At 37.1% G+C, this 26,633-nt stretch overlaps 1 protein-coding gene across 3 annotated transcripts in view; it reads left to right on the forward strand.

The window, feature by feature from the left end:
- Positions 1–7,257, forward strand: part of GNAI1 (G protein subunit alpha i1) — a 307,062-nt gene extending 299,805 nt beyond the window's left edge. For all 3 annotated transcript variants that reach the window (XM_067746058.1, XM_067746059.1, XM_067746061.1), the window contains one exon: positions 5,196–7,257. In XM_067746058.1, the coding sequence (XP_067602159.1) occupies positions 5,196–5,386 (191 nt within the window). In that variant the 3' untranslated portion in view covers positions 5,387–7,257. The remainder of the gene's footprint in view (positions 1–5,195) is intronic.
- The last annotated feature ends 19,376 nt before the right edge of the window (positions 7,258–26,633 follow it).

Genomic DNA, 26,633 nt, shown 5'->3' on the forward strand with positions numbered 1-26,633 from the left:
GAGGCAAAGCAGGAGGGTCTCCCATCAGTATGATCCTCCTCTCATTACTATAGCCCTTTCTATGTATCGCAAAGTTATACTTTGAAAGAATTGCACAGAATTAACTTAGTTTTGTTTTCTTTTTGAAAGTCAGTGTCCTAAGTCACCTTATTCAGAAACATTTTTCGTGCTTTATAGGAATAAAATTATTTATAGTTCTAATTCCAAGATTGAAGTTCCCCAGAATCAAGGTGGCTCCGTTTGGCCTTTACTTTCCTGTCTTTCAGTTCATCTTTGTCATTTTCTATTGTGAAGTAGCCCTTTTGTGCTAATATTATCAGAGGACCCAGATCAATCCTCAGATATTACATACTTACAGGGATGTTTAGAGCAGCCAAGAAGATAGTTGTTAGCTCTTTTTTTGCCAGGTATGCATTGTGTTCAAAATGTTTCTCGTATGTTGTCAAGTTAATAAGAATCACTGATCTCAGGCTCTGTGAGCAAGGAGAGTATTACATAATTCTTTCATAGTCCCAGTGTTAAGACTATAATTAAAAACTTCATTGCACACGCTAAGTATTGATGCTGTCAGCTCTTGTTGCACCCTCAACTCTTAATCCCTGTGGCTATGTTTGCTATAGGAGAACCCATTGTAGCCTCCAGACTACTCACTTGATTGATCCCCTACCTCTCTCTGCTCCTGTCTTCTCCTCTTTTTATCTGTCTACATTTTGGCATTTCACCAGATTCCATCTGTAGTCTTATAATCTTCTAGCACTCCATTCTTTCATAGTCATATTTATTCTCAGCATGATAAATTCAGTTGTCAACTCTAATTTCTCTGTTGAGACTCAGGCTTGCATTTCCAACTGCTTGTTGAATCTGTCCATGTGTCTTAGCACCTGAGACTCCAACTGAATTCATGTTATTTTTTTTTATTCAAATCTCCTTTAGCTCTCTTTGAATTATATCACCAGGCACCCAGTTCTCCAGTATTGAACCAGATTATCATCTGTACTTAACCTTTATTCAAGACAGTTCTATCACGTTAGAAAAGATCTGTCAGCTTCCCCCTAGTCATTCTTTTCCAAAACTTAAAATCAAGTTGAGGAATGTATCTTGTAGTTCTAGGGATTCAGTACTCTAACTAGCTGCCCACAATAGCTACAGCAAATTGAGCCATGCACTCAGGGCAAGCTGTTTTCTCAAAACATGTTTTTAATTTAGAGGTTGTATTAGCTTCTGTGAGTCAAGAAGACATTGTTTATTGCTTTAGAATTTCAAAGTACCAACCTTATTATGATTTAATAAGTTAAAATTTGATTTGTAGAGTATATGGTTGTCTGCTAGCAACTTAAGAGATAAAATTTAAACTTATTTTGACAACTTAGAGAAAATGGAAAAATTCATAGAAACATACAACCTACCAAGTTTGAATCATGAAGAAACAGAAAATCTGAACAGCCTATGTTAGTAAGGAGATTGAATCAGTAATCAGAAACCTCCCAATAAACAAAGTTCATGACCAGATGGCTTTACTGGTGAATTCTACTAAACACAAAAGAATTAATTGTTAGCAGTCCTTCTTAAACTCTTCCAAAATTGGAAGCATTCTCTCCTTTTCCATAACTCATTTTACCAGGCCACCATTACCCTGTTACCAAAACCAGGCAAGTATGCCACAAGAAAAGAAAATTACAGGCCAATATCCCTGATAAACATAAATGCAAAAATCTTCATCAAAATATTAGCAAACTGAATTCAGCAATACATTAAAAGGATCATTACACCACAGCTATGTGAGATTTATTCCGAGGATGCAAGCATATAGTTCACTGTCTGCAAAACAAAATGAAGGCTAAAAATCACACGATCATCTCAACAGATGCCAAAAAAAAAGCATTTGACAAAATTCAACATCCATTTAGGATAAAAACTCAACAGAATGGGTACAGAGGGAATGTACCTCAATATAATAAAGGCCTATAGCTGATATCATACTCAACAGTAAAAAGTTGAAAGCTTTTCCTCTAAGATAGGGAATAAGGCAAGGTTTCCCAGTCTCACCACTTTCATTCAACATAGTATTTACAAGTCCTGTCACTGCAGTTTAAGCAAGAAAAAGGCATCCAAATCAGAAAGCAAGAAGTAAAACTGTCACTGTTTGTTTGCACAAGACATGGTATTATACATAGAAAATCTCAGATTCACAAAAAAACTTAAAACACATAATCAGTGAATTTAGTAAAGTTGCATGATACAGAATCAGTATACAAAAATCTGTAACACTAGTAATGAACTGTAAGAAAAACTGAAACAGTCAGATTTACAGTTGCATTAAAAGGACAAAATTTCTAGGAATAAATTTAACCAAGGAGAGGAAAGGCCTGTACACTGAAAACTAAAACATAGATGAAAGAAACTGAAGAAGATACACATAAATGGAAAGATATTCCATGCCCATGGATTGGAGGAATATTAATATTGTTAAAAAGGTCCGTACTACCTAAAGTTGTCTAACAGTGTCAGTGCAGTCCCTTTCAAAATTCTAATGGCATTTTTCACAGAAAGAGAATAGTCCTAAAATTCTGAATCACAAAAGACTCCAAAAGCTAAAGCAATCTTGAGAAAGAAGAACAAAGCTGGAGGCACTGTGCACCCTAATTTCCAACTATATTACACAGCTACAGTAATGAAAACAGTGTGGTATTGGCATAAAAAACAGACACATATATCTGAGGAACAGAATAGAGAGCCCAGAAGTAAACCCATGTATACATGATCAAGTAATTTATGACAGATGACCCAAGAATATACAACGGGGAAAGAACTCTCTTCAGTAAATGGTGTTAGGAAAACTGGACTGCTTTCTCCACCATACACAAAAATAAACCCAAACAGATTAAAGACTCGAACGTGAGACCTCAAACCCATGAACGTAAGACCTGAAACCATAAAACTCCTAGAAGAAAACACAGGTAGTAAGCTTGACAGTCGTGATTTTTTTTTAAGTTTGACACCAAAAGCAAAGGCAACAAAAGCAAAAATAAACAAGTTGGGTGATACCATCAAACTAAAAAGCTTCTGCACAGCAAAGGAAACCATCAACAAAATAAAAATGCAGCCTAAGGAATGGGAGAAAATATTTGCAAAACATTTATCTGATAAGGGGTTAATATCCAAAATGTACAGTCATCCCTCAGTATCCTTGGGAGATTGGTTTCAGGACCTGCCATAGATACCAAAATCTACGGATGCTCAAGTCCCTTACATAAAGTGGCATAGTACAGTTGGTCCTCCATATTTGCTGGTTATAAACCCACAGATACAGAAGGCCAGCTGTATAAAGAACTCATACAAGTCAGTAACAAAAACACAATTTCACTATGAAAATGGGCAGAGGATCTGAATAGACATTTTTCCAAAGAAGACATACCAGTGGCCCACATGTCCGTGAAAAGGTGCTCAACATCACTAACAATCAGGGAAACGCAAATCAAAACCACAATGAGCTATCACCTCACACCCATTAGAATGGCCGTTATCCTAAAGAAAAGAAATGCCGAACATTGGTAAAGACGTAGAAAAACGGGAACCCTTGTACCCTATTGCTGGGAATGTAGATTGGTGCAGCCATTATGGAAAACAATATGGAGATTCCTCAATAAATTAAAAATAGAACTACCATATGACTCAGTAATTCCACTTCTGGGTATTTATTTGAAGAAAATGAAAACACTTTCTGGAAAAGATACATGCACGTCTCTGTTCATTGCATCATTACTTAGAGTAGCCAAGCTATGATAACAGCTGGTGAAGTACAGGGGAGGGAAAGCACTGCAGTAACACAGGTGGTACTTTGAATACAGGTTTCCTCCTGACATGGAGTGAGCCTCAGATGTGGAACAGAGGGTCTTAGAATGGCTTTACCAAGCAGGCTGGGTAACAGAGGACCTTGAAGTCCAGGCATATAATTTTGTGTTATTACTGCAAGAGACAGAATTAACAGTTTTTTTCAAAGGAACATTTTATTAAAGTATCATATGTATACATATATGAACTATAGAGATAAAGTATATAGATACATACTTAACACAAATGTGAAACTTACTGAATTTTAAAAAGTGAAAACACTGCTAATATGCACCATTCAGGTCAAGAAATAGAACATTTCCAGGTCCCCAGAAACCCTGTCATGCCCCTCCCCAGTCTTAACTGATCAACTTCCATCCACCCACCTACTCACACAGAGAGTTAACCACTATTATGACTTCTGTCTTCATCGATTAATTTTGATTGTTTCCAAACTTGTTTTCTAAACATTAGTTGTTTACAGTATATACTGTTTTGTGTCTGCCTTCATTTGTTCAACAGTATGTTTATGAAGCTCATCTATAGTATTGTGTGTAGCAGTAGTTCTTTTATTCTCATTTCTCTATGGCAGCTCATTGTATGAATATATACCAGGATTTAGTAGCCAGTCTACAGTTAATGAACTTTTGGGTTGTTTCCTAAAGTAGAAGTTCTGCTGTTAACAGTCTCTATGTGTCTTCTAGTGAACATATGTATATAGTTCTGTCAAGGACACACCTGGGAAACTGACCTCTTGGGTCACAGAGTATGTGTGATTATCTTTAGATACTGCCAAGTATCAAAGTGTTGTACTCAGGAGTCTTCAGTCACCTGAAAGCAGAAGTGTGTCGTTCACTTTTTTGTAACCTCATAGGCACAAACCACATTGTAGACCCTTGTACAGTTTTTGAATACAAAAACTGAGAAATGCTAATTAATGTATATATAGGAAGGGGAATAAAAAATACCGATCAGCATCGGCCAACATTTCTTGATCCAGCCACTAGGCTTAGAAGTGAAATAGTGTGCTGCCACCATGTTAGGATGTAGAGTGTAAGGGGTTAGAAAAAAAGGGACTCTGACAGTTGGAGATTGAGGCAGGAACAAAGATCATGGGGAAGATGGAATACCATGCTTTTTTGTTTTTTGTTTTTAAGGGTAACTTATAGTCATTACAGGGTGATTAACATTGGGTATTCTTCACTTAGAAGAAATAGTTTATCTTAGTCTCGAAGGGCAAGGACGATTATAGAGTCCACCTATTTTACACATAAGAAACTGATGTCAGTATTTTAAGGTCCATGTTGCTTAGTGGTATACTCATTTTAACTTCGCCTTATGTTTCTTTCCTTTTCCCATATCAGGCTCAAACACATATGAAGAGGCAGCTGCATATATTCAATGTCAGTTTGAAGACCTCAATAAAAGAAAGGACACGAAGGAAATATACACCCACTTCACATGTGCCACAGATACCAAGAATGTGCAGTTTGTCTTTGATGCTGTAACAGATGTCATCATAAAAAATAATCTAAAAGATTGTGGTCTCTTCTGAGTTTTGCAGTAAATGGTAAAATGCATTTTCAAACCAAATGAGTACTTATATGTGGCTCTCTCTACACTAGAGTCGTGCAGCAACACAGAATGTAGTATATGGGAAATGCATCTGGGACCTGACCAAAATTGGTTTTTTGTTGTTTTTTTTTTTAACTGGAAGTAATGGAAGGTCCTTTCTTAAATGTGAGAGGTAGTCCTGCAGTGTGAAAATAAGGGCAGTGTTAAAGCTGGACTCTAGTGTACTGATGACTTCTGTGTAAGTGTAAATATGCAAATGTATGTATACATGTATTTATGACTTTAGTTTTCCACATTACTTTTAGGTATTAAGAGTGGCAACTTATGATTTTAGCGTGATGGCTTGGGAAATAACAGAAATATTAAGTACTTTGTACTGAAAGACTATTATGTTTGCTAGTTTTAAACAGCTTTATTTATGTTCATATCCTGTAAATTTTTAAGTACAGTAATTAATATTAGGACACATTGCAGCCCTGTCTTGATTATATGTATACTTGTAATCATAAAAATGTTATTTGTACAAACATTGCACAGACTATTTTAATAACATGATTTGTTCTTTAAATTTAATGTGTTTCATTGAAACGTTCTTGAAGTGGAGGAGTATACCTGCCTTTGGATCAGTTAAACATCGTATGCATTTCAGTTTTTCTTTTAAGAATGCATGCTAATCTGATTCTACATTAGATTTGGTTTGAAAACAAATTTCAGATTTTTGAGGATATACTTACAGACTTATTATAAATTCTTAATTTTTATTCGGTTGGTTTGTTTTCACTTTGAATTTTAATATTTGGATGGTATTCATGCATTGCCTTAAAGGTGATGCCAGATTTTTATACACTTATTTATAACTAAGTTTAGGTGGGTGTGAGAGCATTTTTGTGGGTAAAAAATAAGTTAGCATAATGAATTTTGAGACATTCATTTGCGTATTTCCTTTGGGAAATCCCTTGTACCTACTATACATGATAGCTCCTTGTTTAGAAGATAACAAGAAGGATCTTTGAATATTCTGCTGATGATAAAAATGCAAGCTTTAAATTCATATATGTAAGTAACTAGTTTCAAATTTAATTATCACGCTATGTTAAAATTACTTTTTTCCCTTAGATTATTCAAATTGCCTCCACTTGCCTGAGTTTGTATTATTTCTTTTTAAACTGTGCTATTATTTCTGAGAATGAAATGGGCAATTACACTTAGAAAATGAGTAGCAGGATTTAATTAAGTCAGTGATTGTGTGTATCCTCAAGTAAGTGTTACATTTCTGCTAGATAACTGAATTTTGATAGTCATTTTTAATTATTCATGGTGTGTCTGTATGACCTTGTTTCAGCAAAGTGAATAGCATTCCATACCCTACTTCTCTTTTTTACTCATCTTGAAAAAGTTAGTCTTTCAGTAAGCTTCATGGGTAAGTAGTTTCTAAATTTAGTTGTGTGCTCTCATTCTGTTGAAGTTTCTTTGTGGTTGTGTGTGTGTGTGTGTGTGCGCGCGTGTGTGTATAACCGTTTCATTTTGGGGATTTGTTTTTCTTCTCTGTAATGTAGAGAAATTCAAAAATTTCTTAACAAAATTCTTCAAATGTGTTAGTTTAGATTCTTTATGTGCCTTTGAGGAAAGATATGTTTTCATTAATTTTATGGATGGAAGACCTGTTGTATTCATATTATGAAGCTATGAAGTTCAACTATCCTGTAAGTCAATTTGAATCATGAGAAATAAGTTTAAAACACCACAAGAAGCACATATTGGTGACCATAATTGATGAATTCCTGAACTTTAGTCTGTGTAATTGTGTTACTAATAAAACCTAATAAATTTGAATTTTTAAAATTTTACAAACCTGTTGGCTACTACATGTTTTGCGTTAGCATTTAAGTATCAGTCTATTGTGTGTTCATTTCTTCTTTCTCTGTGTTGTCCTTCTGCAATTTCATCTACTCCAGAAGCTTGAGTTTTCCCTGCCCCAAGTTTCCTCCTGAGATGTGGTACCACATTTGGAATTGCCTGCTTGATATCCCCTTCTGAGAAGTGACTGCCTGCTCCAATTCAGTATGTGCAAACCAAATTCATCATTTTCCCTGCCAACAAGTTCTCACCCTCTGACTTTGTCATTGCACCATCATTCATTTAATCCCTCAGTGGGGAATTTTTCAGCCATATAAGTCACCATTTGCTCACAAGTCTACTTTCCCAGTGCCTCGCATGTGTCTTTTGTTTGTTTTCTCTTTTCCATTCCCACTACCACCTACTGAATTCAGGTCTTTGCTTAACTTCCACTTAAAATGGCTTATTACATTCCCCACTTCCAGTTTCTCCCTTCTTTAATCCAGGTTACTTATCCTAATCTAGAACTCTGGCTGCGTTATTTTCTGTGCGTTGGCTCTGACTTGTCAATAAAGTGAAATCTAAGCCTTCCATTCCAGGCTCTTCATCATCTGAGCCCACTTCACTACATCCCCTCTCTCTCCCTCACATTCTGATAATACTTTGTGCATAGCCTGGGCTTTCCTTCAAGTATTGTACTACATACTACCTGAAATATGCTCAAAACAATACCTGGAACAGGGGAAATGTTCATTCAGGTCTGTTAATGTTATTTTTACTTCTTAGCACTTTTGTTTGTGGTCTCTTTTTTATTTTTATTTTTTTTGAGGTACACGGGCCTCTCACTGTTGTGGCCTCTCCCATTGCGGAGCACAGGCTCCGGACGCGCAGGCTCAGCGGCCATGGCTCACGGGCCCAGCCGCTCCACGGCATGTGGGATCTTCCCGGACCGGGGCATGAACCCGTGTCCCCTGCATCGGCAGGCGGACTCTGAACCACTGCGCCACCAGGGAAGCCCTGTGGTCTCATTTTTAGATCAACTGGCATCTGTTCTTCAGCCCGCCCTCCTGGGAACGGCATGGTTCTGATAGGGCTGCCAATCACAGTTCTACCTCCCTCGACTGGGGAATCACTGGGCGAGCACCCCAGCTGAACCAATCACACAGTCCTAGTTCCCATTCCCAAAGTTCCTAAAGCTCTTCTGGTTTCTAAAATCCCCTTCCATCTATTTCAGTACCCTTCTAAAAAATACTTTCATGCTTCATCACATTCATTTAGTTTCAATCTTTTCCCCCCCAAAATCCATACTATAAAATGCTTATGTTCTTACTGAATGCCAACAGTAACTGTGAGATACATCAAAAAAGGCTCAGAGAGGTTAATTAACGAGCAAGATGAAGGTTTCAAACCTATGACTTCTGACTTCCTGCCTATCAGAGAACTCCAAATAATGCTACCTTATTTCCAGAAAATGGCTAAATAGTCTTTTAACCATTCCCACTCTCGCCTTCTGAGTTTATCTGAATCATAATATTTTTAGAATAAAAATACTTAAGATAGAACAAAGCTGTACACATCATTCTCCATAATTTGAAACTATGTTAGAAAACTAGAGTAAAGCAGTGTTCTTTTGGCATAAAAACATACACATAGATCTGAGAAACAGAATAGAGAGCCCAAAGATAAACCCAGGCATATGTGGTCAATTCATTTATGGCAAAGGAGCCAAGAATACACAATGGGGAAAGGACAGTCGCTTCAATAAATGGTGTTGGGAGAACTGGACAGCACATGCAAAAGAATGAAACTGGATCATTATCTTACACCACACACAAAAATAAAACCCAAAATGGATTAGGGGCTTGAATGGAAGACCTGAAACCATAAAACTCCTAGAAGAAAACATAGGCAGTAAGCTCCTTGACATTGGTCTTGGTGATAATTTTTTAGATTTGACACCAAAACCAAAGGCCATAAAAGCAAAAATGAGTGGGACCTCATCAAACTGAGAAGCTGCTTCTGCACAGCAAAGGAATCCATCAACAAGCTGAAAAAGCAGCCTGGGGAATGGGAGAAAAAAACTGCAAATCATATATCTTATGTGGGGTTAGTTAATATCCAAAATATACAACTCAATAGCAAAAAAACAACCTGATTACAAAATGGCCTGAGAATATGAAGTTATGTTTTCCATAAAAGACATAAAGACGGCCAAGAGGTTCATGATAAATTGCCCAACATCACTAAGTATCAGGGAACTGCAAACTAAAACCACGGTGAGCTATCACCTCACACCTGTTAGAATGGCTATTCTCAAAAGACCAGTAACAAGTGTTGGGAAGGATGTGGAGAAACAGGAACCCTTGTGCCCTATTGGTGAGAATGTAAATTGGGGCAGTCACTATGGAAAACAGGATGAAGGTTCCCCAAAATATTAAAAATAGAACTACCATATGATTCAGAAATTGTACTTCTGGGTATTTATCCAAAGAAAGTGAAAACACTGACTTAAGAAGACATGAACCCTCACGTTCATGGCCACGTTATTTACAATAACCAAGACAGACAACCTAAGTGTCTATCCATGGATGAATGGATAAAGAAAACATGATACACACATATACAGAGGAATATCAGCCATAAAACAAAATGAAATCTTGCCATTTTCGGCAACACGGATGGACCTTGAAGAGGACATTATGCTAGGTGCAATAAATCAGAGAAAGAAAAATATCGTGTATATGAATCAAAAAAATTCAGCTCATAGATGCAGAGAACAGATTGGTGGTTGCCAGAGGCGGTGTGTGGGTGGGCAAAATGGGTGAAGAAAGTCAAAACTACAAAATTCCAGCTATGAAATAAGTCATGGGTGACTATAGTTAATAACTATAGTCAGTTAACTATAGTTAACTAACTATAGTCAGCATGGTGACTATAGTTAATAACACTGGGTAGCATATTTGGGAGTTGCTAAGAGTAAATTTTAAAAGTTCTCATCCATCACAAGAAAAATAATATGTAACTATATGGTAATGGATGTTAACTAGACTTATTGTGACCATTCTGCCATATATACAAATAGCAAATCATTATGTTGTACACATGAACTAATATAATGTTATATGATCAATAAAAATACATAAAAACGTCAAACAATATATATGATAATTATTATATCTTGTATCAAAGCTATTTATGTTATCAATACCCATTAGATTTGAAGGCACTTAAGGGGACAGTGATGGGCATTTTTACATCACTTATTGTCTACAGAACCACCCATGGTGCCTTGTGTAAAGGAGTTTAATAATGTAATCTCTATTACAGATGTTAGCATTGTCATTGCTTAATGTGTTATTTTAGAGAGAAGTTGAAAGTAGTGGGGGTGGCCTAGGCCCTGGCATTCAGTCTGAGTTCAAACCCTGGCTCTATCTCTTATTAATTGGGTAAACCTGGGCAAGTTAATTTTTCTTGGCTTCCTTTTTATCATCTGAAAAAATAGGGATTAAATAATCAGACCATTAAAATTAAGTTCACATGCATGTTCAGTACTTGGAAGTGAGCCTGGCATGTGGTAAACATTCAGTAAGTATTATTGCTATTTGACTATAAAAACTATTTAACTTGGGGGTGCCTTTAAAGTCATAATCAGTGCTTAACCAGCAGCTGTTGATATGAGCTTTGAATGAAATGTCTCCAAACAAGATAACTATCATAATTGATCTTTATAGTTAAAACTTCAGAGTGTCTCACATTGGTAATGATATCGGAAAAATGTGAGAAGAAAAAAAATGCACCTCCTTAACTTCAGGACACTTCTCTTATCTTTATTTTTTTAAATTATTTGCGTTATTTGTCATGATGTTATTTAACGTAACCAAAAATATGCGAGATTTATGTTATTTTAAAGTTCATTTGGGAAATTTTCTCTTGCTTCTGAAAACCCCCATCTTAATAATTAAAATGGCATTTATATCAAAACTTTTATGTTTTACAACTCCACTGGCCTGTTTCCTAGGCATTTTTCCCTTAACCAATAACTGCTTGCTTTGGTGTCTGTTGTGATGTGTTCTATTATTTACTTGGATTTTTTAGTTACTTTAAAAGTTATGAAACACATTTCATCAAGTCTGGAAACACCCAAATATGCACAGGCAGGAATCTGCTGCAACCTAGCAGGCCAGGGCTGAGGAGGCCTGAACTGGGACAGGCCTACCGTGTTATAAATATCGAGCACCATATATAAGGTCAAATATTTTCAACTTCTTTGATTCACTGGCCATCTTCCTGGGTCTCCATAAACTGAATGGAAACATTGCCAAGGGATAGTGTTCAAATTAAGAATGCACTGTAACTGATTAAAAATGAGATGCTAGTATTTAGCAAACGATGCATAGACGATCAGTCAAAGCAGATTTTAACTATTATTTCAGCAGGCGGTAGTGCCACTTTTAGCAAAAGAAGGTACCACATCCTTCTGAATTGCATAGTGCCTCACCTGAAAGTAAGTACATGGAGTAGAACTCTTGAGAACCTAAGAATCCAAACCAAAGAAATACCTTTTCCAACACAGGTGTACGATTTTGTAGTTAATTTTTACTAAATTGACATATTTGTACAATTTCATTGTAAAGCTAGTCTTACAAATAAGCCACTATGAAGACTGGATATTACCTGGAATTTTCTGTCGTGCCCTCTTGAATTTTATTTTCTGTGAAAATGTCACAGTAATTTCAACTTTGATCCTTTTCCTTACTTTTGAAAATCAAAACTGGGTGAAGTCAAAGCTACTTCTAAACAATTCTGTCTTTAATTTTCATTGAATGAAATAATCCTGGGTTCTGGTTCAAGAGGGTAATATAGGAAGATCCTGAACTTGCCGCCTCACATGGACACACTGAATTTACAGCTCCATGTGGAAAAATTTCTTCTGGAAAAAAACCGAAAAACTAGCTGAGCAACTCCTACACACTGGGCAAATGAGAAAAAACCCCACATCGAACCAGGTAAGGGAAACTGAGACACAATCTTGTCATAAAACCCAGCCACGGGATGGCAACACACAATCAGAACAGAACTCAAAACCCCAGGCTTCTCCCTGACGAGCAAAGGGTTTGAACCCCACATTGGGCACCCCAACTTTTAAGGCCTGCACCTCAGAGATGAGCACCCAAAACATCTAGCTTTGAAGCTAGTGGACTCACGTCCATGAGACCCACAAGATTATAGCAAACAGAAACACTTCTCAGAGGGATGGAGCACAGACGCACCAATGCCACGGCCCATCCACAGGGGCAGCCGACTGAAAAGCCCCCAAACTTTCTGTGAAAGAAGCTTTTATGCTTATCTTAAAGCATGGACCTGAGAGACAGGCATCTATTGTAACACACATCTAGGGACCTATTGAAATACTCTCCAGGGACAGAGGACAGTGGGCTCCGTCTGCCTTGTTCCAGGTCACATGTTATCTCCTGGAAAAGAAATTTCACCCTCATCTGGTACCCCAATTTTTGCAGCTGCTGCCCAGGGGACACCTCTAGAATGCCTGGCTCTGGTGGCCAGTGGGGCTTACACTCACCATTCCCAAGAAACTGTCACAAACAGAGAAAGAGTTCTTAACGGGCTACCATCCCCAGGGCCCAGCCAGAGACCAGAGACTGCTGTGCCCTGTCTTTCTGTGAAAGTGCTACATTAGCTCATCTTCATAGCTGCAGCCTGAGGGGCAGGCTGCTTATTAAACACACATCTAAGGGCCAACTCTAATCCTCTCCAGAGACTTCAGAAGGCTGGCACTCTCTTTTCACTATCCCTCTGCTGAGCTCCTGAGTGACAGTACCTGCCAGAGGGGAGCTTGTACACACGTCTGGTGGCCCAGTTTTTCTGTCTGTCAACCAGGGGATGCCCCTTGACTGCCTGTCTCTGGTAGCAAATGGGGCTTTCATTCATGGGTTTCATGGGACTGTAACAAATGGAGAGAGAGTTCTTAGCTGGTTACCACCACCAGGGAACAGCGCAGACAGCAGATTGAAACACACCCCCAGTCTTTATGGGAAAGAGGCCTATTTGCTTGTCCTGGAGCTGCAACCTATGGGGCAGGCTTCTGACTTCGCATATATCTACAGGTCTACTGAAGTGTAGGGGAGGGAGGCCAAGCAGACACCATCTGTGTGCTTCCCTCTGCCTCACTCCAGGTTGCCAGTATCTCCTGGAAAGGGGCTTGCACACTCATCTCATGCCCCAATTTTTGCAACTGCTTTCCAGAAGATGGCTTCAGGTCACCTAGCTCTGATGGCCAGTAGGATTTATGCTTGTGGTCCCACAGGACTATATATATTTTCATATTTTAAAAGCTGCTGCCTATTAGAATAAGCAAATTTAGTAAAGTTGCAGGATATAGAGTCAATATAAATGTCAACAAAAATCTGTTGCCTTTCTATCACTAATAACAAACAATGAGAAAGAGAAATTAACAAAAAAGAATAAAATACCTAGGAATAAATTTAACCAAAAATGTGTACACTAAAAACTATAAGACACTGATAAAACAAATTGAAGAAGACACAAATAAATGGAAAGATATTCCATGCTCATGTATTGGAAGACTTAATATTGTTAAAGTATCCATACAACACAAAGCAATCTAAAGATTCAATACAATCCCTATCAAAATTCCAATGGCGTCTTTCACAGAAATAGAACAAACAATCCTAAATTTTGTATGGAACCACAAAAGACCTCAGACAGCTAAAGCTATCTTGAGCAAGAACAAACCTGGAGGCACACTCCCTGATTTCAAACTATAGTACAAAGCTATAGTAATCAAAAAGTATGATATTGGCATTAAAAACAGACACATAGATCTGAGGAACAATAGAGAGTCCAGAAATAAATCTACATATCAATTTATGACAGAGGATCCCAGAATATATAGCGACAAAAGGACAGACTCTTCAATTAATGGTGTTGGGAAAACTGAACAGCCACGTGCAAAAGAATGAAACTAGACCATCTTACACCATACAAAAGAATTAACTACAAATAGATTAAAGACTTGAACGTAAGACTAAAACCATAAAACTCTTAGAAAAAAACATATGCAGTAAGCTATGTGACAGCTGTCTTGGTGGTGATATTTTAGAATTGACACCAAAAGCAAAGGCAACAAAACAAAAATAGACAAGTGGGACTACATCAAACTAAAAAAGATTCTGCATGGCAAAGGAAACCATAAACAAACTGGAAAGGCAACCTACAGAATGGGAGAAAATTTTGTAAGCCATGTATCTGATAAGGTGATAATATCCAAATATATAAAGACCAAATATATAAAGAACTCATTACAATTCAGCAAAAAATACACACAATCTGATTTAAAAATGGGCAGAGGATCTGAGTAGACATTTTTCAAAAGAAAACATATAGATGGACAACACATCCATGAAAAGGTGCTCAAAGTCATTAATCATCAGGGAAATTCAAGTCAAAAACCAGAATGAGCTATCACCTCATACCTGTTGAATGGGTATTATAAAAAAGACAAGAAATAACAAGCATTGGTAAGGACGTGGAGAACAGGGAATCCTTGTGCACTGTTGGTAGAAATGTAAATAAGTGCAGCCACTGTGGAAAACAATGTCAATTATATCTAAATAAAAATAAGTAGAATAAGGAATAAACGCCTGATGTCCTTCCACCTTTAAAATTCTATTTGTCTGTGAATAAAAATGTACTCATTCGAGGAAAAAAAATATTGGGTTGGCCAAAAAGTTTCATTTGTTTTTTTCAGTAAGATGGCTCTAGTAGCACTTAATTGTCTTTAGCTTCATTCGAAACAGTTTTGTTAGACTGTATGCGACAGCTGTCATATCAGCGTGCATGTAAAAAAACACATTAAAATTGGTGAATTTTTGTGTAGCCATTTTAATACTGAAGATGGAAGAAAAAAAGCAACACTTTCGGCATATTATGCTTTATTATTTCAAGAAACGTAAAAGAATGCAACCAAAATGCAAAAAAAGATTTGTGCAGTGTATGGAAAAGGTGCTGTAACTGATCGAACATGTCAAAAGTGGTTTGTGAAGTTACGTGCTGGAGATTTCTTGCTGGGAGATGCTCCACGGTCGGGTAGACCAGTTGAAGTTGATAGTGATCAAACTGAGACATTAATTGAGAACAATCAGCGTGATACCGCACGGGAGATAGCCGACATACTCAAAATACCCAAATCAAGTGTTGAAAATCATTTGCACCAGCTTGGTTATGTTCATCGCTTTGATATTTGGGTTCCACATAAGCTAAGCAAAAACACCTTCTTGATCATATTTCCATATGCGATTCTCTACTTAAATGTAATGAAAACATTCCATTTTTAAAACAAATTGTGACAGGAAATGAAAAGGGGATACTGTACAATAATGCGGAACAGAAGAGATCATGGGGCAAGTGAAATGAACCACCACCAACAGCACCCAAGGCCGGTCTCCATCCAAAGAAGGTAATGTGTATATGGTGGGATTAGAAGGGAGCCCTCTATTATGAGCTCCTCCCTAAGTTCTGATTCATCCGCCATATTCACCAGACATTGCACCTTTGGATTTCCATTTATTTCGGTCTTTACAAAATTCTCTTAATGGAAAAAATTTCCATTCCCTGCAAGACTGTAAAAGACTGTAAAAGGCAACTGGAACAGTTCTTTGCTCAAAAAGATAAAAAGTTTTGGGAAGATGGAATTATGAAGTTGCCTGTAAAATGGCAGAAGGTAGTGGAACAAAAGGGTGAATACGTTGTTCAATAAAGTTCTTGATGAAAATGAAAACTGTCTTTTATTTTTACTTAAAAACCGAAGGCACTTTTTAGCCAACCCGATAGTACTGAATTGTTGATTCTGCAGCTTGTGGAATGTGGACCATCCCAGCAGCAAATTCTTTTATCTAATTTGTGGTGCTCACCGTGCAGCATTCCACTAGAATATAACGCGTTTCCCCTTTTCACAAACATAAGTAACCTGTTAATATAAGTGACCATTTCTCATAGCAATCTACTTCCCAAGGCAGTTAACCTCTAATTAATGGAACTTTTTTGCAGGCTTGGGAATATATTTTACTCCATTCTTAAATTCCCTATTATTTTAGATTACCAATTAGTTTTAACTGTGTATATTTTTTGTCAAAAGGAAACTCATCTAACATCTAATGATTAAAGAGTTCTTCTGGACAAAGGTAGAGGGGAAAGCATGGAACCAATATAAAGCGCCCTTTCTTCTCTCTGAGACCCCACCTCTGATCTCTTACACCTAAGGCTTCTAAGTGCAGATTTGAAACAACAAAGTTCTTTGTCTATTTTATGTATAGTAGAGAAGGAACTATATTCAATATCTTGTAATAACCTGTAATGGAAAAGAATCTGAAAAAGAATATAGATAGTTGGATGGATGGATATACATATATAAGTGTGTGTGTGTGTGTGTGTAACTGAATAACTCTGCTGTACACCTGAAACTGATACAACATTGTAAATCAATTGTACTTCAGCTTAAATACATATATATATATATTTATTTATATAGGAAAAAACCCCAACATAGTTCTAAATTGAGTCCCTTGAAAAGTTTTACTAATATAATAAGGATTCCTTCAACACGATAAGCTTATACATAAGTTTCTAATAACTTAAGCTTAATAACTTAAGCTTATACATAAGTTTCTAATAATCTTTCTGTCCCTTCTAATATCATAACTATACATAGAAAATGCATATGTAATACATTTCCTTGGTATCTGCTGTGTCCCAGGACTTCTCACAGTGCTTTACGAATGCTCCCATTTAGTCATCAGAGAAGTCCTGCAATGTCATTGGTCAAAGTTCCATTTTCCAGATAAGGAGACACATTAAGAAAGGTTAAGTATCTGGTGTAATGCTGAATCCCTGGCAAATGGCAGAGTGGGAGTAAAATCCAGGGCTGAAAGTCATTTGTTAGCCATGGCTTCAGAATCCAGTCGCATCAAGAGGTTTTCTTCCCTAAGAGTGCCGCAGGGTGTTGTGCAGTGTGTCCCAAATAGTGTTGCCTAAGCAGATGTGAAGTGTGCCTGGTGTACATTAGCGTGTCAATGGCCATGAAAAGTCCTTCAGTAAAGAAGCCCCTGTGTGTATTAACCCGCTGTTTTACAAACCTAGAGCTGTGCTAACACAGCAGTCACCATCCATACGTGACTCCAGGGCACTTGAAATGTAGCTGGTCCAAACTGAGGTGTGGCATGAGGGCAAAGGCACACAGGAATTCCAAGATTTATGCGAACAAAGAATGTACACGTTAAATTAATATTTTGGATATACCGAGTTAAATTAAATATATCTTTAAAATTCCACCTGTTCCTCCTTACTTGGTTAACGTGCCTCATGGAATATATAAAATACTCAAGCATCTTGCATTATCTTTCTACTTGGAAGTGAAACACTGATTTTTTTCTTCCACAACAACTCTATTTGCATTCCATGGAACAGTTCCCAAGTTTAAGAGAAGCAGATACCATGGATAAAAAGCTAAGACTTGAAGACTACTCCAGTTATAAAATGCTATGGTTTGTTTGGTGTAATATGGCTTTTACCTTCAGGTGAAGGGGGTTGGCTATCTCATTCTCACTTCAAATATGTCAGCTGTAATAAAAGAGAGCAATACACATTTTAAATCCATACTCTAAAACTAAAACTGAGTTTTTCAAATAGCTGTATCTTTATTTTTAGTTCCAATAAGTGGAATAGGAGTAGATGCATCAGGGCACTGGAAAACTACTAAATCCTGGTTTACAAACCCATCTCTTTAGCATTCTTAAGCCAAATCACAATATTAGTGTTCTTTTTAATGTTGTTACTGTGTTGTGTTTTGTTTTTTAATATTTTTCAACTCCCCCGGCCAAATTCCTTTCTTCCTCCACACCTCCCACAGGACTGGGCCGAGTACAGTCATGCATTAAAAAAGCTTCTGAACTTTTTTCAGAAAGAGTAGCTCCCTGGAGGTGTGGAGGAGGACAGGAATCTGATATTCTGCAGGGCTTAAATCAAGATAGGACACCAAATATTCCAAGGTCTTAGATGCATGCTTTGTATTTCTCATCAAGACAGCAATAAAATCACATCTCTTCTAAGTTTCAATAAAATCTCATCTGTTTCTCTGTATAATTGAAGCTTTCTAGATCCTCAAACTTCCCTCAGGATATGAGTTCATTAATTGAATAGTATCAATCTGAGAAAGATTATTTTACATATATGCATATTTTAGCCATACTTCTAATGAGAGTATACATACATAAATCATTCCATGAGAAATATAATGTTTTCTACTCAGTACAACATGTACCAAATAAAACTATACTGGGATATGTGAATAATTTCATTGGTAAATAGTTGAAATTATCAAGACACATTTTAGAAATATGTTCAGTTTGGGGTTTTTTAAAGTTTGGAATAGCCTAAATGATTAAAGCTGATTTAAGTTGCTCTAACAATTATAGGAAGAAAAAGAATAGGTTTTATAGCCACTTAATTATCATTTAATTAAATGATTATGTATCCATTAAAGGCATTAATATTCAAGAAAATTTATATTCATTTTTTATATCAAACAATCTAATGTTTGAAAGAATCCATCTTTAGGAAATCAAATCATGCTCATACACAAGTCCTATCTTCATTCTGGTAAGTCTGTTTCTACCCTCCGTATCACTAAATGAGTAGACTGCATTACCTTTACTTAAATACATCATTGTTCACATTGGAACCATTATTTTCCATAGGAAAAAAGCAGCATCATTCCTCTACCTAATTTCTTAAGAATCCAACTTTATTTTTTAGGCCTGTGATTTTTCTTGGCATTAGTGTGTCGATAATCAAAATCAATGGTTATTCTGTTTACCAAGCAGTAGAAGACGTCACACATTTGGCTGGCAGTTCCAGGCCACAGCTCTTTCTCAACATGACTTGCCGCAAATTTGGCAAGAGTTCATCTAATAAGCCATATAAAAGTACCATATTTTCTAATTAAATGTTACCTCTCTTTTCCTTGAACCTTTATCAAAAATGTCCTTTCTGTTTAGTTATTGTCAAGGGCAGCTGGAAAGCATTTGACCTGTTAAACCAGCTCCACGTAGAGACACTATGGTTAATTGCTAATCAAAAAGCAACTTAAAAATGCAGGAATGATGTCACCAAGATGGCAACATATGTCCGTCCTGATTTTGCTCCCTCTCATGAGAAAAACAACTGACAACTATTCATGGACAAGACACCACTGAGAAAACCCTAGAACACAGGGGTGAGACTGAAGCACACCCTTGCAACACAGAGACCAGGACAGACTGCATTCAAAGGGGAAGAGGAGCCGCTACATGCTGACCGCATTGCCCCTCCCCTAGGCCGCCCAGCACCCCTGAGCCTACAGTTCCTCCAGTGGGAAAAGAAAGCCCAGGGTGGACATCCACCCGCACTGTGGGTTATTTCTTGGGAGCCCCAACTCCAGTCTCGCCCCCTGGAAATTAAATGGTGGATCTTCCGGGCTTGACCACTTAGAATGTGACTGTGATGGAGAAGGGAGGAGGGGTTTGCAACAAACCAGCACTCGGATCTTGACAGACTGACTGACCCAACCAGCAGCTTTGCTCATCTGCAGAACCAAGATGGTGGTGCAGTCAGACCAGGGAACTTGGTGGGATGCAGGTCTGCCTGATTCAGGTACTCAGATAAGGACCTTGCTGGCTCTGGAGCCTGGTCTGCCCCTACCCAGGCTGGGGGAGGGGAAGTGAGGGTCTGAGTCGTAGCCCAGTGCACTGCTAAGTATAGTTCCCAACCCTGCCTGACTACAAAGCCTGGTTGTAGCAACTGAAAATTTTCACAGCCCAGCAACACGTGAGCAGAGAGTCTGTCAGGCAGAGCTGATTGCTTGCAAAGCCAAGTCAGTGGCCTGTTTCAGGCAGAAAACTTGGTGCATGGGTGAGCTTGAATCAAGACCACAAACAGAAAGCCTTTCCAATCTTGGAGCCAATTTTCCCACTCTACCTGGGAAGGGAAACTAATTCATGACTCCACCCCTTGCTGAAGATAGCTTTCAGCTCATCTGATCAGGCTTAACTAGAGCACATGGGAAGCTGCACAGCCCATCCAACATCCCTGCTTACAGTGGCACCTGAACAGACTGTCCAGCCCAGGGCTTTCTCCCTTTGCAGAGCAAAACTGGTGTTCTCGTCTAGCTAGGGAACTCAGGGCATAGTCTTGCTTGATTTAGGTCCCTAAACAATGAGCCATGCAGGCCCTGGGGCCCCTTCCGCTCTCCCACCAGGGCAGGGAAGCTAATTCATAGACCCACCTACTACTGAGTATAGGACTCTGTCCCAACCATCTAGTAAGCCTGACTAGAGGACCCACGCAACTGCAGAACCCATCCTTCAGACTTGCTTGGGCAGGGAACCAAGAAAGCAGTCACAGTCGTGGAACCAACTCTTCTCAGCCAACAACATACCCGCCCCAACCTCATAGCTTGGGCAGCGGCCTCACCTGAAAACAGACCCTGATAGCAAGCTCCATCTGCCCAAGGATGTTACAAATAGACACATTTAGAAGCTCAAACTGAGCTGACTGGTGAAGAACTATCTGCCAAAGTGAAGCTATAAAGTCTGAAAGAAGAGACCACTTACTCAGATGTGCTGATACCAATGAAAGAAATCAAGAATCACAAAAAATCAGGTAAACATGACAGCACCAAAGGAAACTAATAAAGCTCCAATAAGTGACGCTAAAGAAATGGAGATCTAGGAACTGTCACATGAAAAATTCAGAATAATTCTCTTAACGAAGTTTAGTGAACTGTAAGAACACACAGACAACTAAACAAATTTGAGAAAATAATACATGAACAAAAGAAGTTAAACAAATGCCTAGAGCTGAAAAATAAAATGACTGACCTGAAGAACTGAATAGAGAGCTTCAAAAGCAGACTTGACCACTCAGAAGAAATGTGTAATATGGTGGTGGTGGTGATAATTCACTTACAATTCTAAAAGTTAAGAAACAAATGTAGCAAATTAACCATAACTACAATAATCTGTTATTGGATATACAATATTAAAATATGTAAACTATAACATCAATAACCCAAAATGTGAGTGTGAGGAGAAGTAAAAATGTAAAGTTTAGGAATGCTATCAAAGTTAGGTTCTTATCGTTTAAAATAGGGTGTTATAATTTTGAAATATTTATGTAAGCTCCATGGTAACCACAGGGAAAACCTGTAGTAATTACACAAGAGAACATGATAAAGTAGTCAAAGCATACTGATACTAAAAAACACGAAATACAAAAAAAGACAGCGGGATAAGAAAAAAGAAAAATGAATCTATAAAACAGTCAGAAAAAAATTAACAAAATGGCAATAGTAAGTCCTTACCTATTAATAATTACTTTAAATGTAAATAGATTAAATTCTCCCAAGACTTAGAATGTTTGAATGGATAAAAACAAGATCCAATGATATGCTGCCTATAAAAGAGTCACTTTCGCCTTAAAGACACACATAGACTGAGAGTGAAGGGATGAAGAAAGATATTTCAAGCAAATGGTAACCCCCGCCCCTAAAGCAGGCGTTGCTACACTTACATCAGACAAAATAGACTTTAAACTGAAACTGGTAAAAAGAAACAAAGAAGATCATTACATAATGATAAAGGGGACAATCCCTCAAGAAGATTTAACAATTGTAAATATTTATGTACCCAACATCAGAGTGCCTAATTATAAAAAGCAAAAACTAACAGAGTTGAAAGGAGAACTAAACACCAATACAGTAATAGTTGGGGACTTTGATACCCAACTCTCATCAATGAATAGATTATCCAGACAGAAAATCAACCAGGAAATAGATGTGAATAGCACTATATACAAAATGCATCTGGCAGACATACAAAACATTCTATTCAACAACGGCAGAACACGCATTCTTCATAAGCACACATGAGACATTCTATGTGACAGACCATAATGCTAGGCCACAAAACAAGTCTTAGTAAACTCAAGAAGACTGAAATCATACAACGTAACTTCTCTAACTACCATGGCATGAAACTAGAGGTCATTAACAGGAGGAAAACTAGAAAACTCACAAATACATGGAAATTAAATAACACTCTCCTGAACAACCAATGAATCAAAGAAGAAATTAAAGAGGAAACTGAAAAGTATCTTGAGACAAATGAAATTGAAAACACACATACCAAAACTTATGGGATGCAGAAAAAGCAGTTCTAAGATGGAAGCTCATAGCAATAAACACTTACATTAAAAAAAAAAGATCTCAAATAACCTAACTCTATGTCTCAAGGAACTAGGGGAAAAAAACAACAACTGAGCCAAAGTTAGCAGAAGGAAGAAAATGATAAATTTGGGCAGAAATAAGTGAAACCAAGAACAGGAAAACAATGTAAAAGATTAACGTAACTAAGAGCTGGTTCTCTGAAAAGATGAATGAAATTAACAAACCTTTAGCTATACTAACCAAGAAAAAATGGACCCAAATCAACAAAATTATAAAGAAAAAGGAGACATTACAACTGATATCATAGAAATACAAAGGATCATAAGATGCTACTATGAACAACTAAATGCCAACAAACTGGACAACCTAGAAGAAATGGACACTTTTTCAAAATATAAAACACAAGACTGAATCAGGAAGACACAGAAAATACAAACAGGCCAATTACTATTGAGGAGATTGAATCAGTAATCAAACATCCCTCAGTGAAGAAAAGCCCAGGACTAGATGACTTCATTGCTGAATTTCACCAAACATTTAAAGAAGAATTAATGCCAATTCTTCTCAAACTCTTCCGAAAAATCAGACAGGAGGAAATACTCCTAAACTAATTTTAGGGGGCAAGCATTACCATGTTACCAAAGCCAGAAAAGGACTCTCAAGTAAAGAAAATTACAAGCTAGTATCACTGATGAATACATATGCAAAAATCCTCAATAAAATACTAGCAAACTGAATGCAGCAGCACATTTAAAGGATCATTTACCATGATCAAGTGGGGTTTATCCCTGAGATGCAAGGACAGTTCAACATACACAAATCAATAAATGTGATACATCACCTTAATAAAATCAAAGAAAAATAATATATGATCATCTTAATAAAGAAAAAGCTTTGAAAAAAAATCAATATCCATTCATGACAAAAACTCTTGACAAATTAGGTATAGAAGGAATATATGACACACCCACAGCTAACAGCATACTCAATGGTGAAAGTCTGAGAAGTTTTCTTCTAAGATCAGGAACAAGACAAAAGGTGTGTGCTTCCACCACTCCTATTCAGTATAGTAGTAAAAGACCTGGCCGGAGCAATTAAGCAAGAGAAAGAAAAAGGGGGGGGGAGAAGGGAAGGAAGAGAGATAGAGAGAGAGAGAGAGGGAGAAAGGAAGAAAAAGAGGAAGGAAGGAAGGAAGAAAAGAAGAAAAAGCATCAGAATTGCAAAGTAGGAAGTAAAATTGTCTCTATTTGCAGATGACATGATTTGATATATGGAAAATCCTAAAGTCAGCACCAAAAAACCCCGTTAGATATAATCAACAAATTCAGTGAAGTTGCAGAATACAAAATAAACATACAAAAACTAGTAGTATTTATACACAGTAACAATGAATTATCTGAGAAAGAAATAAAGAAAATGATCACATTTACAGTAGCATAAATCAATAAAATATCAATACTTAGGAATAAATTTAACCAAGGAGGTAAAAGATCTCTACACTGAAAACTACAAGATACTGATGAAAGAAATTAAAGACACAAATAAATAGAAAGTTATTCTGTTTTCACTGAAGAGAAGAATTAATATTGGTAAAATGTTCATAGTACTCAAAGCCATCTATAGATTCAATGTAATTCCTATCAAGACTCCAATAGCATTTTTTTAAACAGAAGTATAAAAAACAATCCTAAAATTTATATGGAACCACAAAACCCAAATAGCCAAAGCAATCTTGAGAAAGAAGAACAGAGTGGGGGACATCACACTTCCTGGTCTCAAGCTATATTATAAAGCTATAGTAATCAAAATACAGTACTGGCATAAAAACAGACACACACATCAATGGAATAGAATAAACCCATACATATACAGTCAACTAATATTTGACAAGGGAGCCAAGAAAACTCCACAAAGACAGTCTCTTCAATAAACAGAGCTGGGAAAATTGGATATTCGTATGTAAAAGAATGAAATGATCACCTATCTTACACCACTAACAAAAATCAACTCAAAATGAATTAAAGACTTAAATGTAAGACTGGAAAGCATAAAACCCCTAGAAGAAAACATAGGCAAGACGGCATCAGTCTTAGCAATGATTATTTTTGGATACGACACCTAAGCACAGCAATAGAATCAAAAGTAAACAAGTAGGACTGTAACAAACTAAAAAGCTTCTGCACAGCAAAAGAAGCAATGAACAAAATGAAAAGACAACGTACAGAATGGGAAAAATATTCGTAAACCATGTAACAGATAAGAGACTAACAACAAAAATATATGAAGAACTCATATAACTGAATAGCAAATAAAACAATGCAATATAAAAATGGACAAAGAACTGAATAGACATTTTTCCAAAGAAGATGTACGAATGACCAACAGATACATGAAAAGGTGCTCAACATCACTAACCATCAGGGAAATGAAAATCAAAAACCACAATGAGATAACACCTAAGGCCTGTTAGAATGGCTATCATCCAAAAGACAAGAGATAAATACTGGAGGGGATGTGGAGAAAAAGTAGTCCTTGTGCACTGCTGGTAGGATTGTAAATTGGTACAGCCACTACGGAAAACAGTATGGAGTTTCCTCAAAAAATTAAAAATTTAACTACCATATGATCCAGCAATTCTACTTCTAGGAATATATTTGAAGGAAATGAAAACACTATGTGGAAGAGATATCTGCACTTTCAAGTTCATAGCAAGCATTATTTACAATAGGTTGGAAGAAAGCAACCTAAGTGTCCACTGATGGATAAATGGATAAAGAAAATGTGATATGTAAACACACAAAATAGAATATTATTCAGCCATAAAAAGAAGGCAATCTTGCCACTTGAGACCTTTGATGTTAACTGTGGTAAATGAAATAAGTTAAGCAGAGAGAGACAAAATCTGTATTATCTCACTTATTTGGAGAATCTAAAAACAAACCAAGACTACCCCCACCCCCTGCCACCAAACCCTAACCAAACTCATAGAAAAAGAGATGAGATTTGTGGTAACCAGAAGTGGGGGGAGCAGGGTGGGGGAACTGGATAGAGGTGATCAAAAGGTATAAATTACCAGTTATAAGATGAATGAATACTGAGGATGTAATGTACAACGTGATGACTATAGTAAACCCTGCTGTGTGGTATATTTGATAGTTATTAAGAGAGTAGATCCTAAGAGTTCTCATCACAAGCAAAAAACCCTTTTTCTTTTTCTTTCAATATGAGATGATGGATGTTAACTAAACTTATTGTAGTGATCATTTCACAATATATGTAAGTCAAATCATTATGCCATATGCCTTAAACATAGACAGTACTGTATGTCAATTATATATAACTCAACAAAACTGGAAAATAAACAAAAATGTGTATGTTCCTTCCAATAACTCTCACTTCCCCAAATCAATTCTAATAATTTATTAGAAGACCAGGGGCAACATTTTGTGTGCATACCTGTTTTGTTTTTTAATATTTGCAGTAGATAGAACACAAATTATTATACTGAAATTATTGTTTATTTCCTAAATGCTTTTTTCTATTAAAATTCAGAATTAGGGGTATAAGCACGTGAATCTAGGTGTCCCTTACTTTTCAAATGACTATTTACACCTTCTCTATGAGAAGTCCTATTTGGGGGCAATAGTGATAAAGAAACCAAACTGTCTGCAACTGAATCCTGGTCCTGCCACCTCCTATTGTGTGACCCTGAGCACGTTAGCCTCTCCAAGCCTCAAATAATTTCTTTCTAAAATGAGGATAACATAGTGCCATCCTCCTATAGTTGTTGCAAGGATGAACTGAGTTATTACATGTAATGTGACTATGTACTGGAGATATAGTAAGTATGATGGAAGATTCAACTACTATAACGACCATGATAGTGATGGTGATGATGGCGATGATGATGCAGGCAATGATGGTGATGGATATGTTATGGAGAACACAGGTGAGCAGTAAAGCTTCTCTTACTTCTGGCAGAAGGAGGAAGGAGATGTGAAGAAAGACAAGAATTTACTGGTAATTTAAATACGAGACAAAATGAGTACTGCAGTGGAAATATATGTAGGGTGACCATATGTCCCAGCACTGTTCC

This window comes from Pseudorca crassidens, chromosome 8, assembly GCF_039906515.1.
Source record: "Pseudorca crassidens isolate mPseCra1 chromosome 8, mPseCra1.hap1, whole genome shotgun sequence".
Lineage (NCBI taxonomy): Eukaryota > Metazoa > Chordata > Mammalia > Artiodactyla > Delphinidae > Pseudorca > Pseudorca crassidens.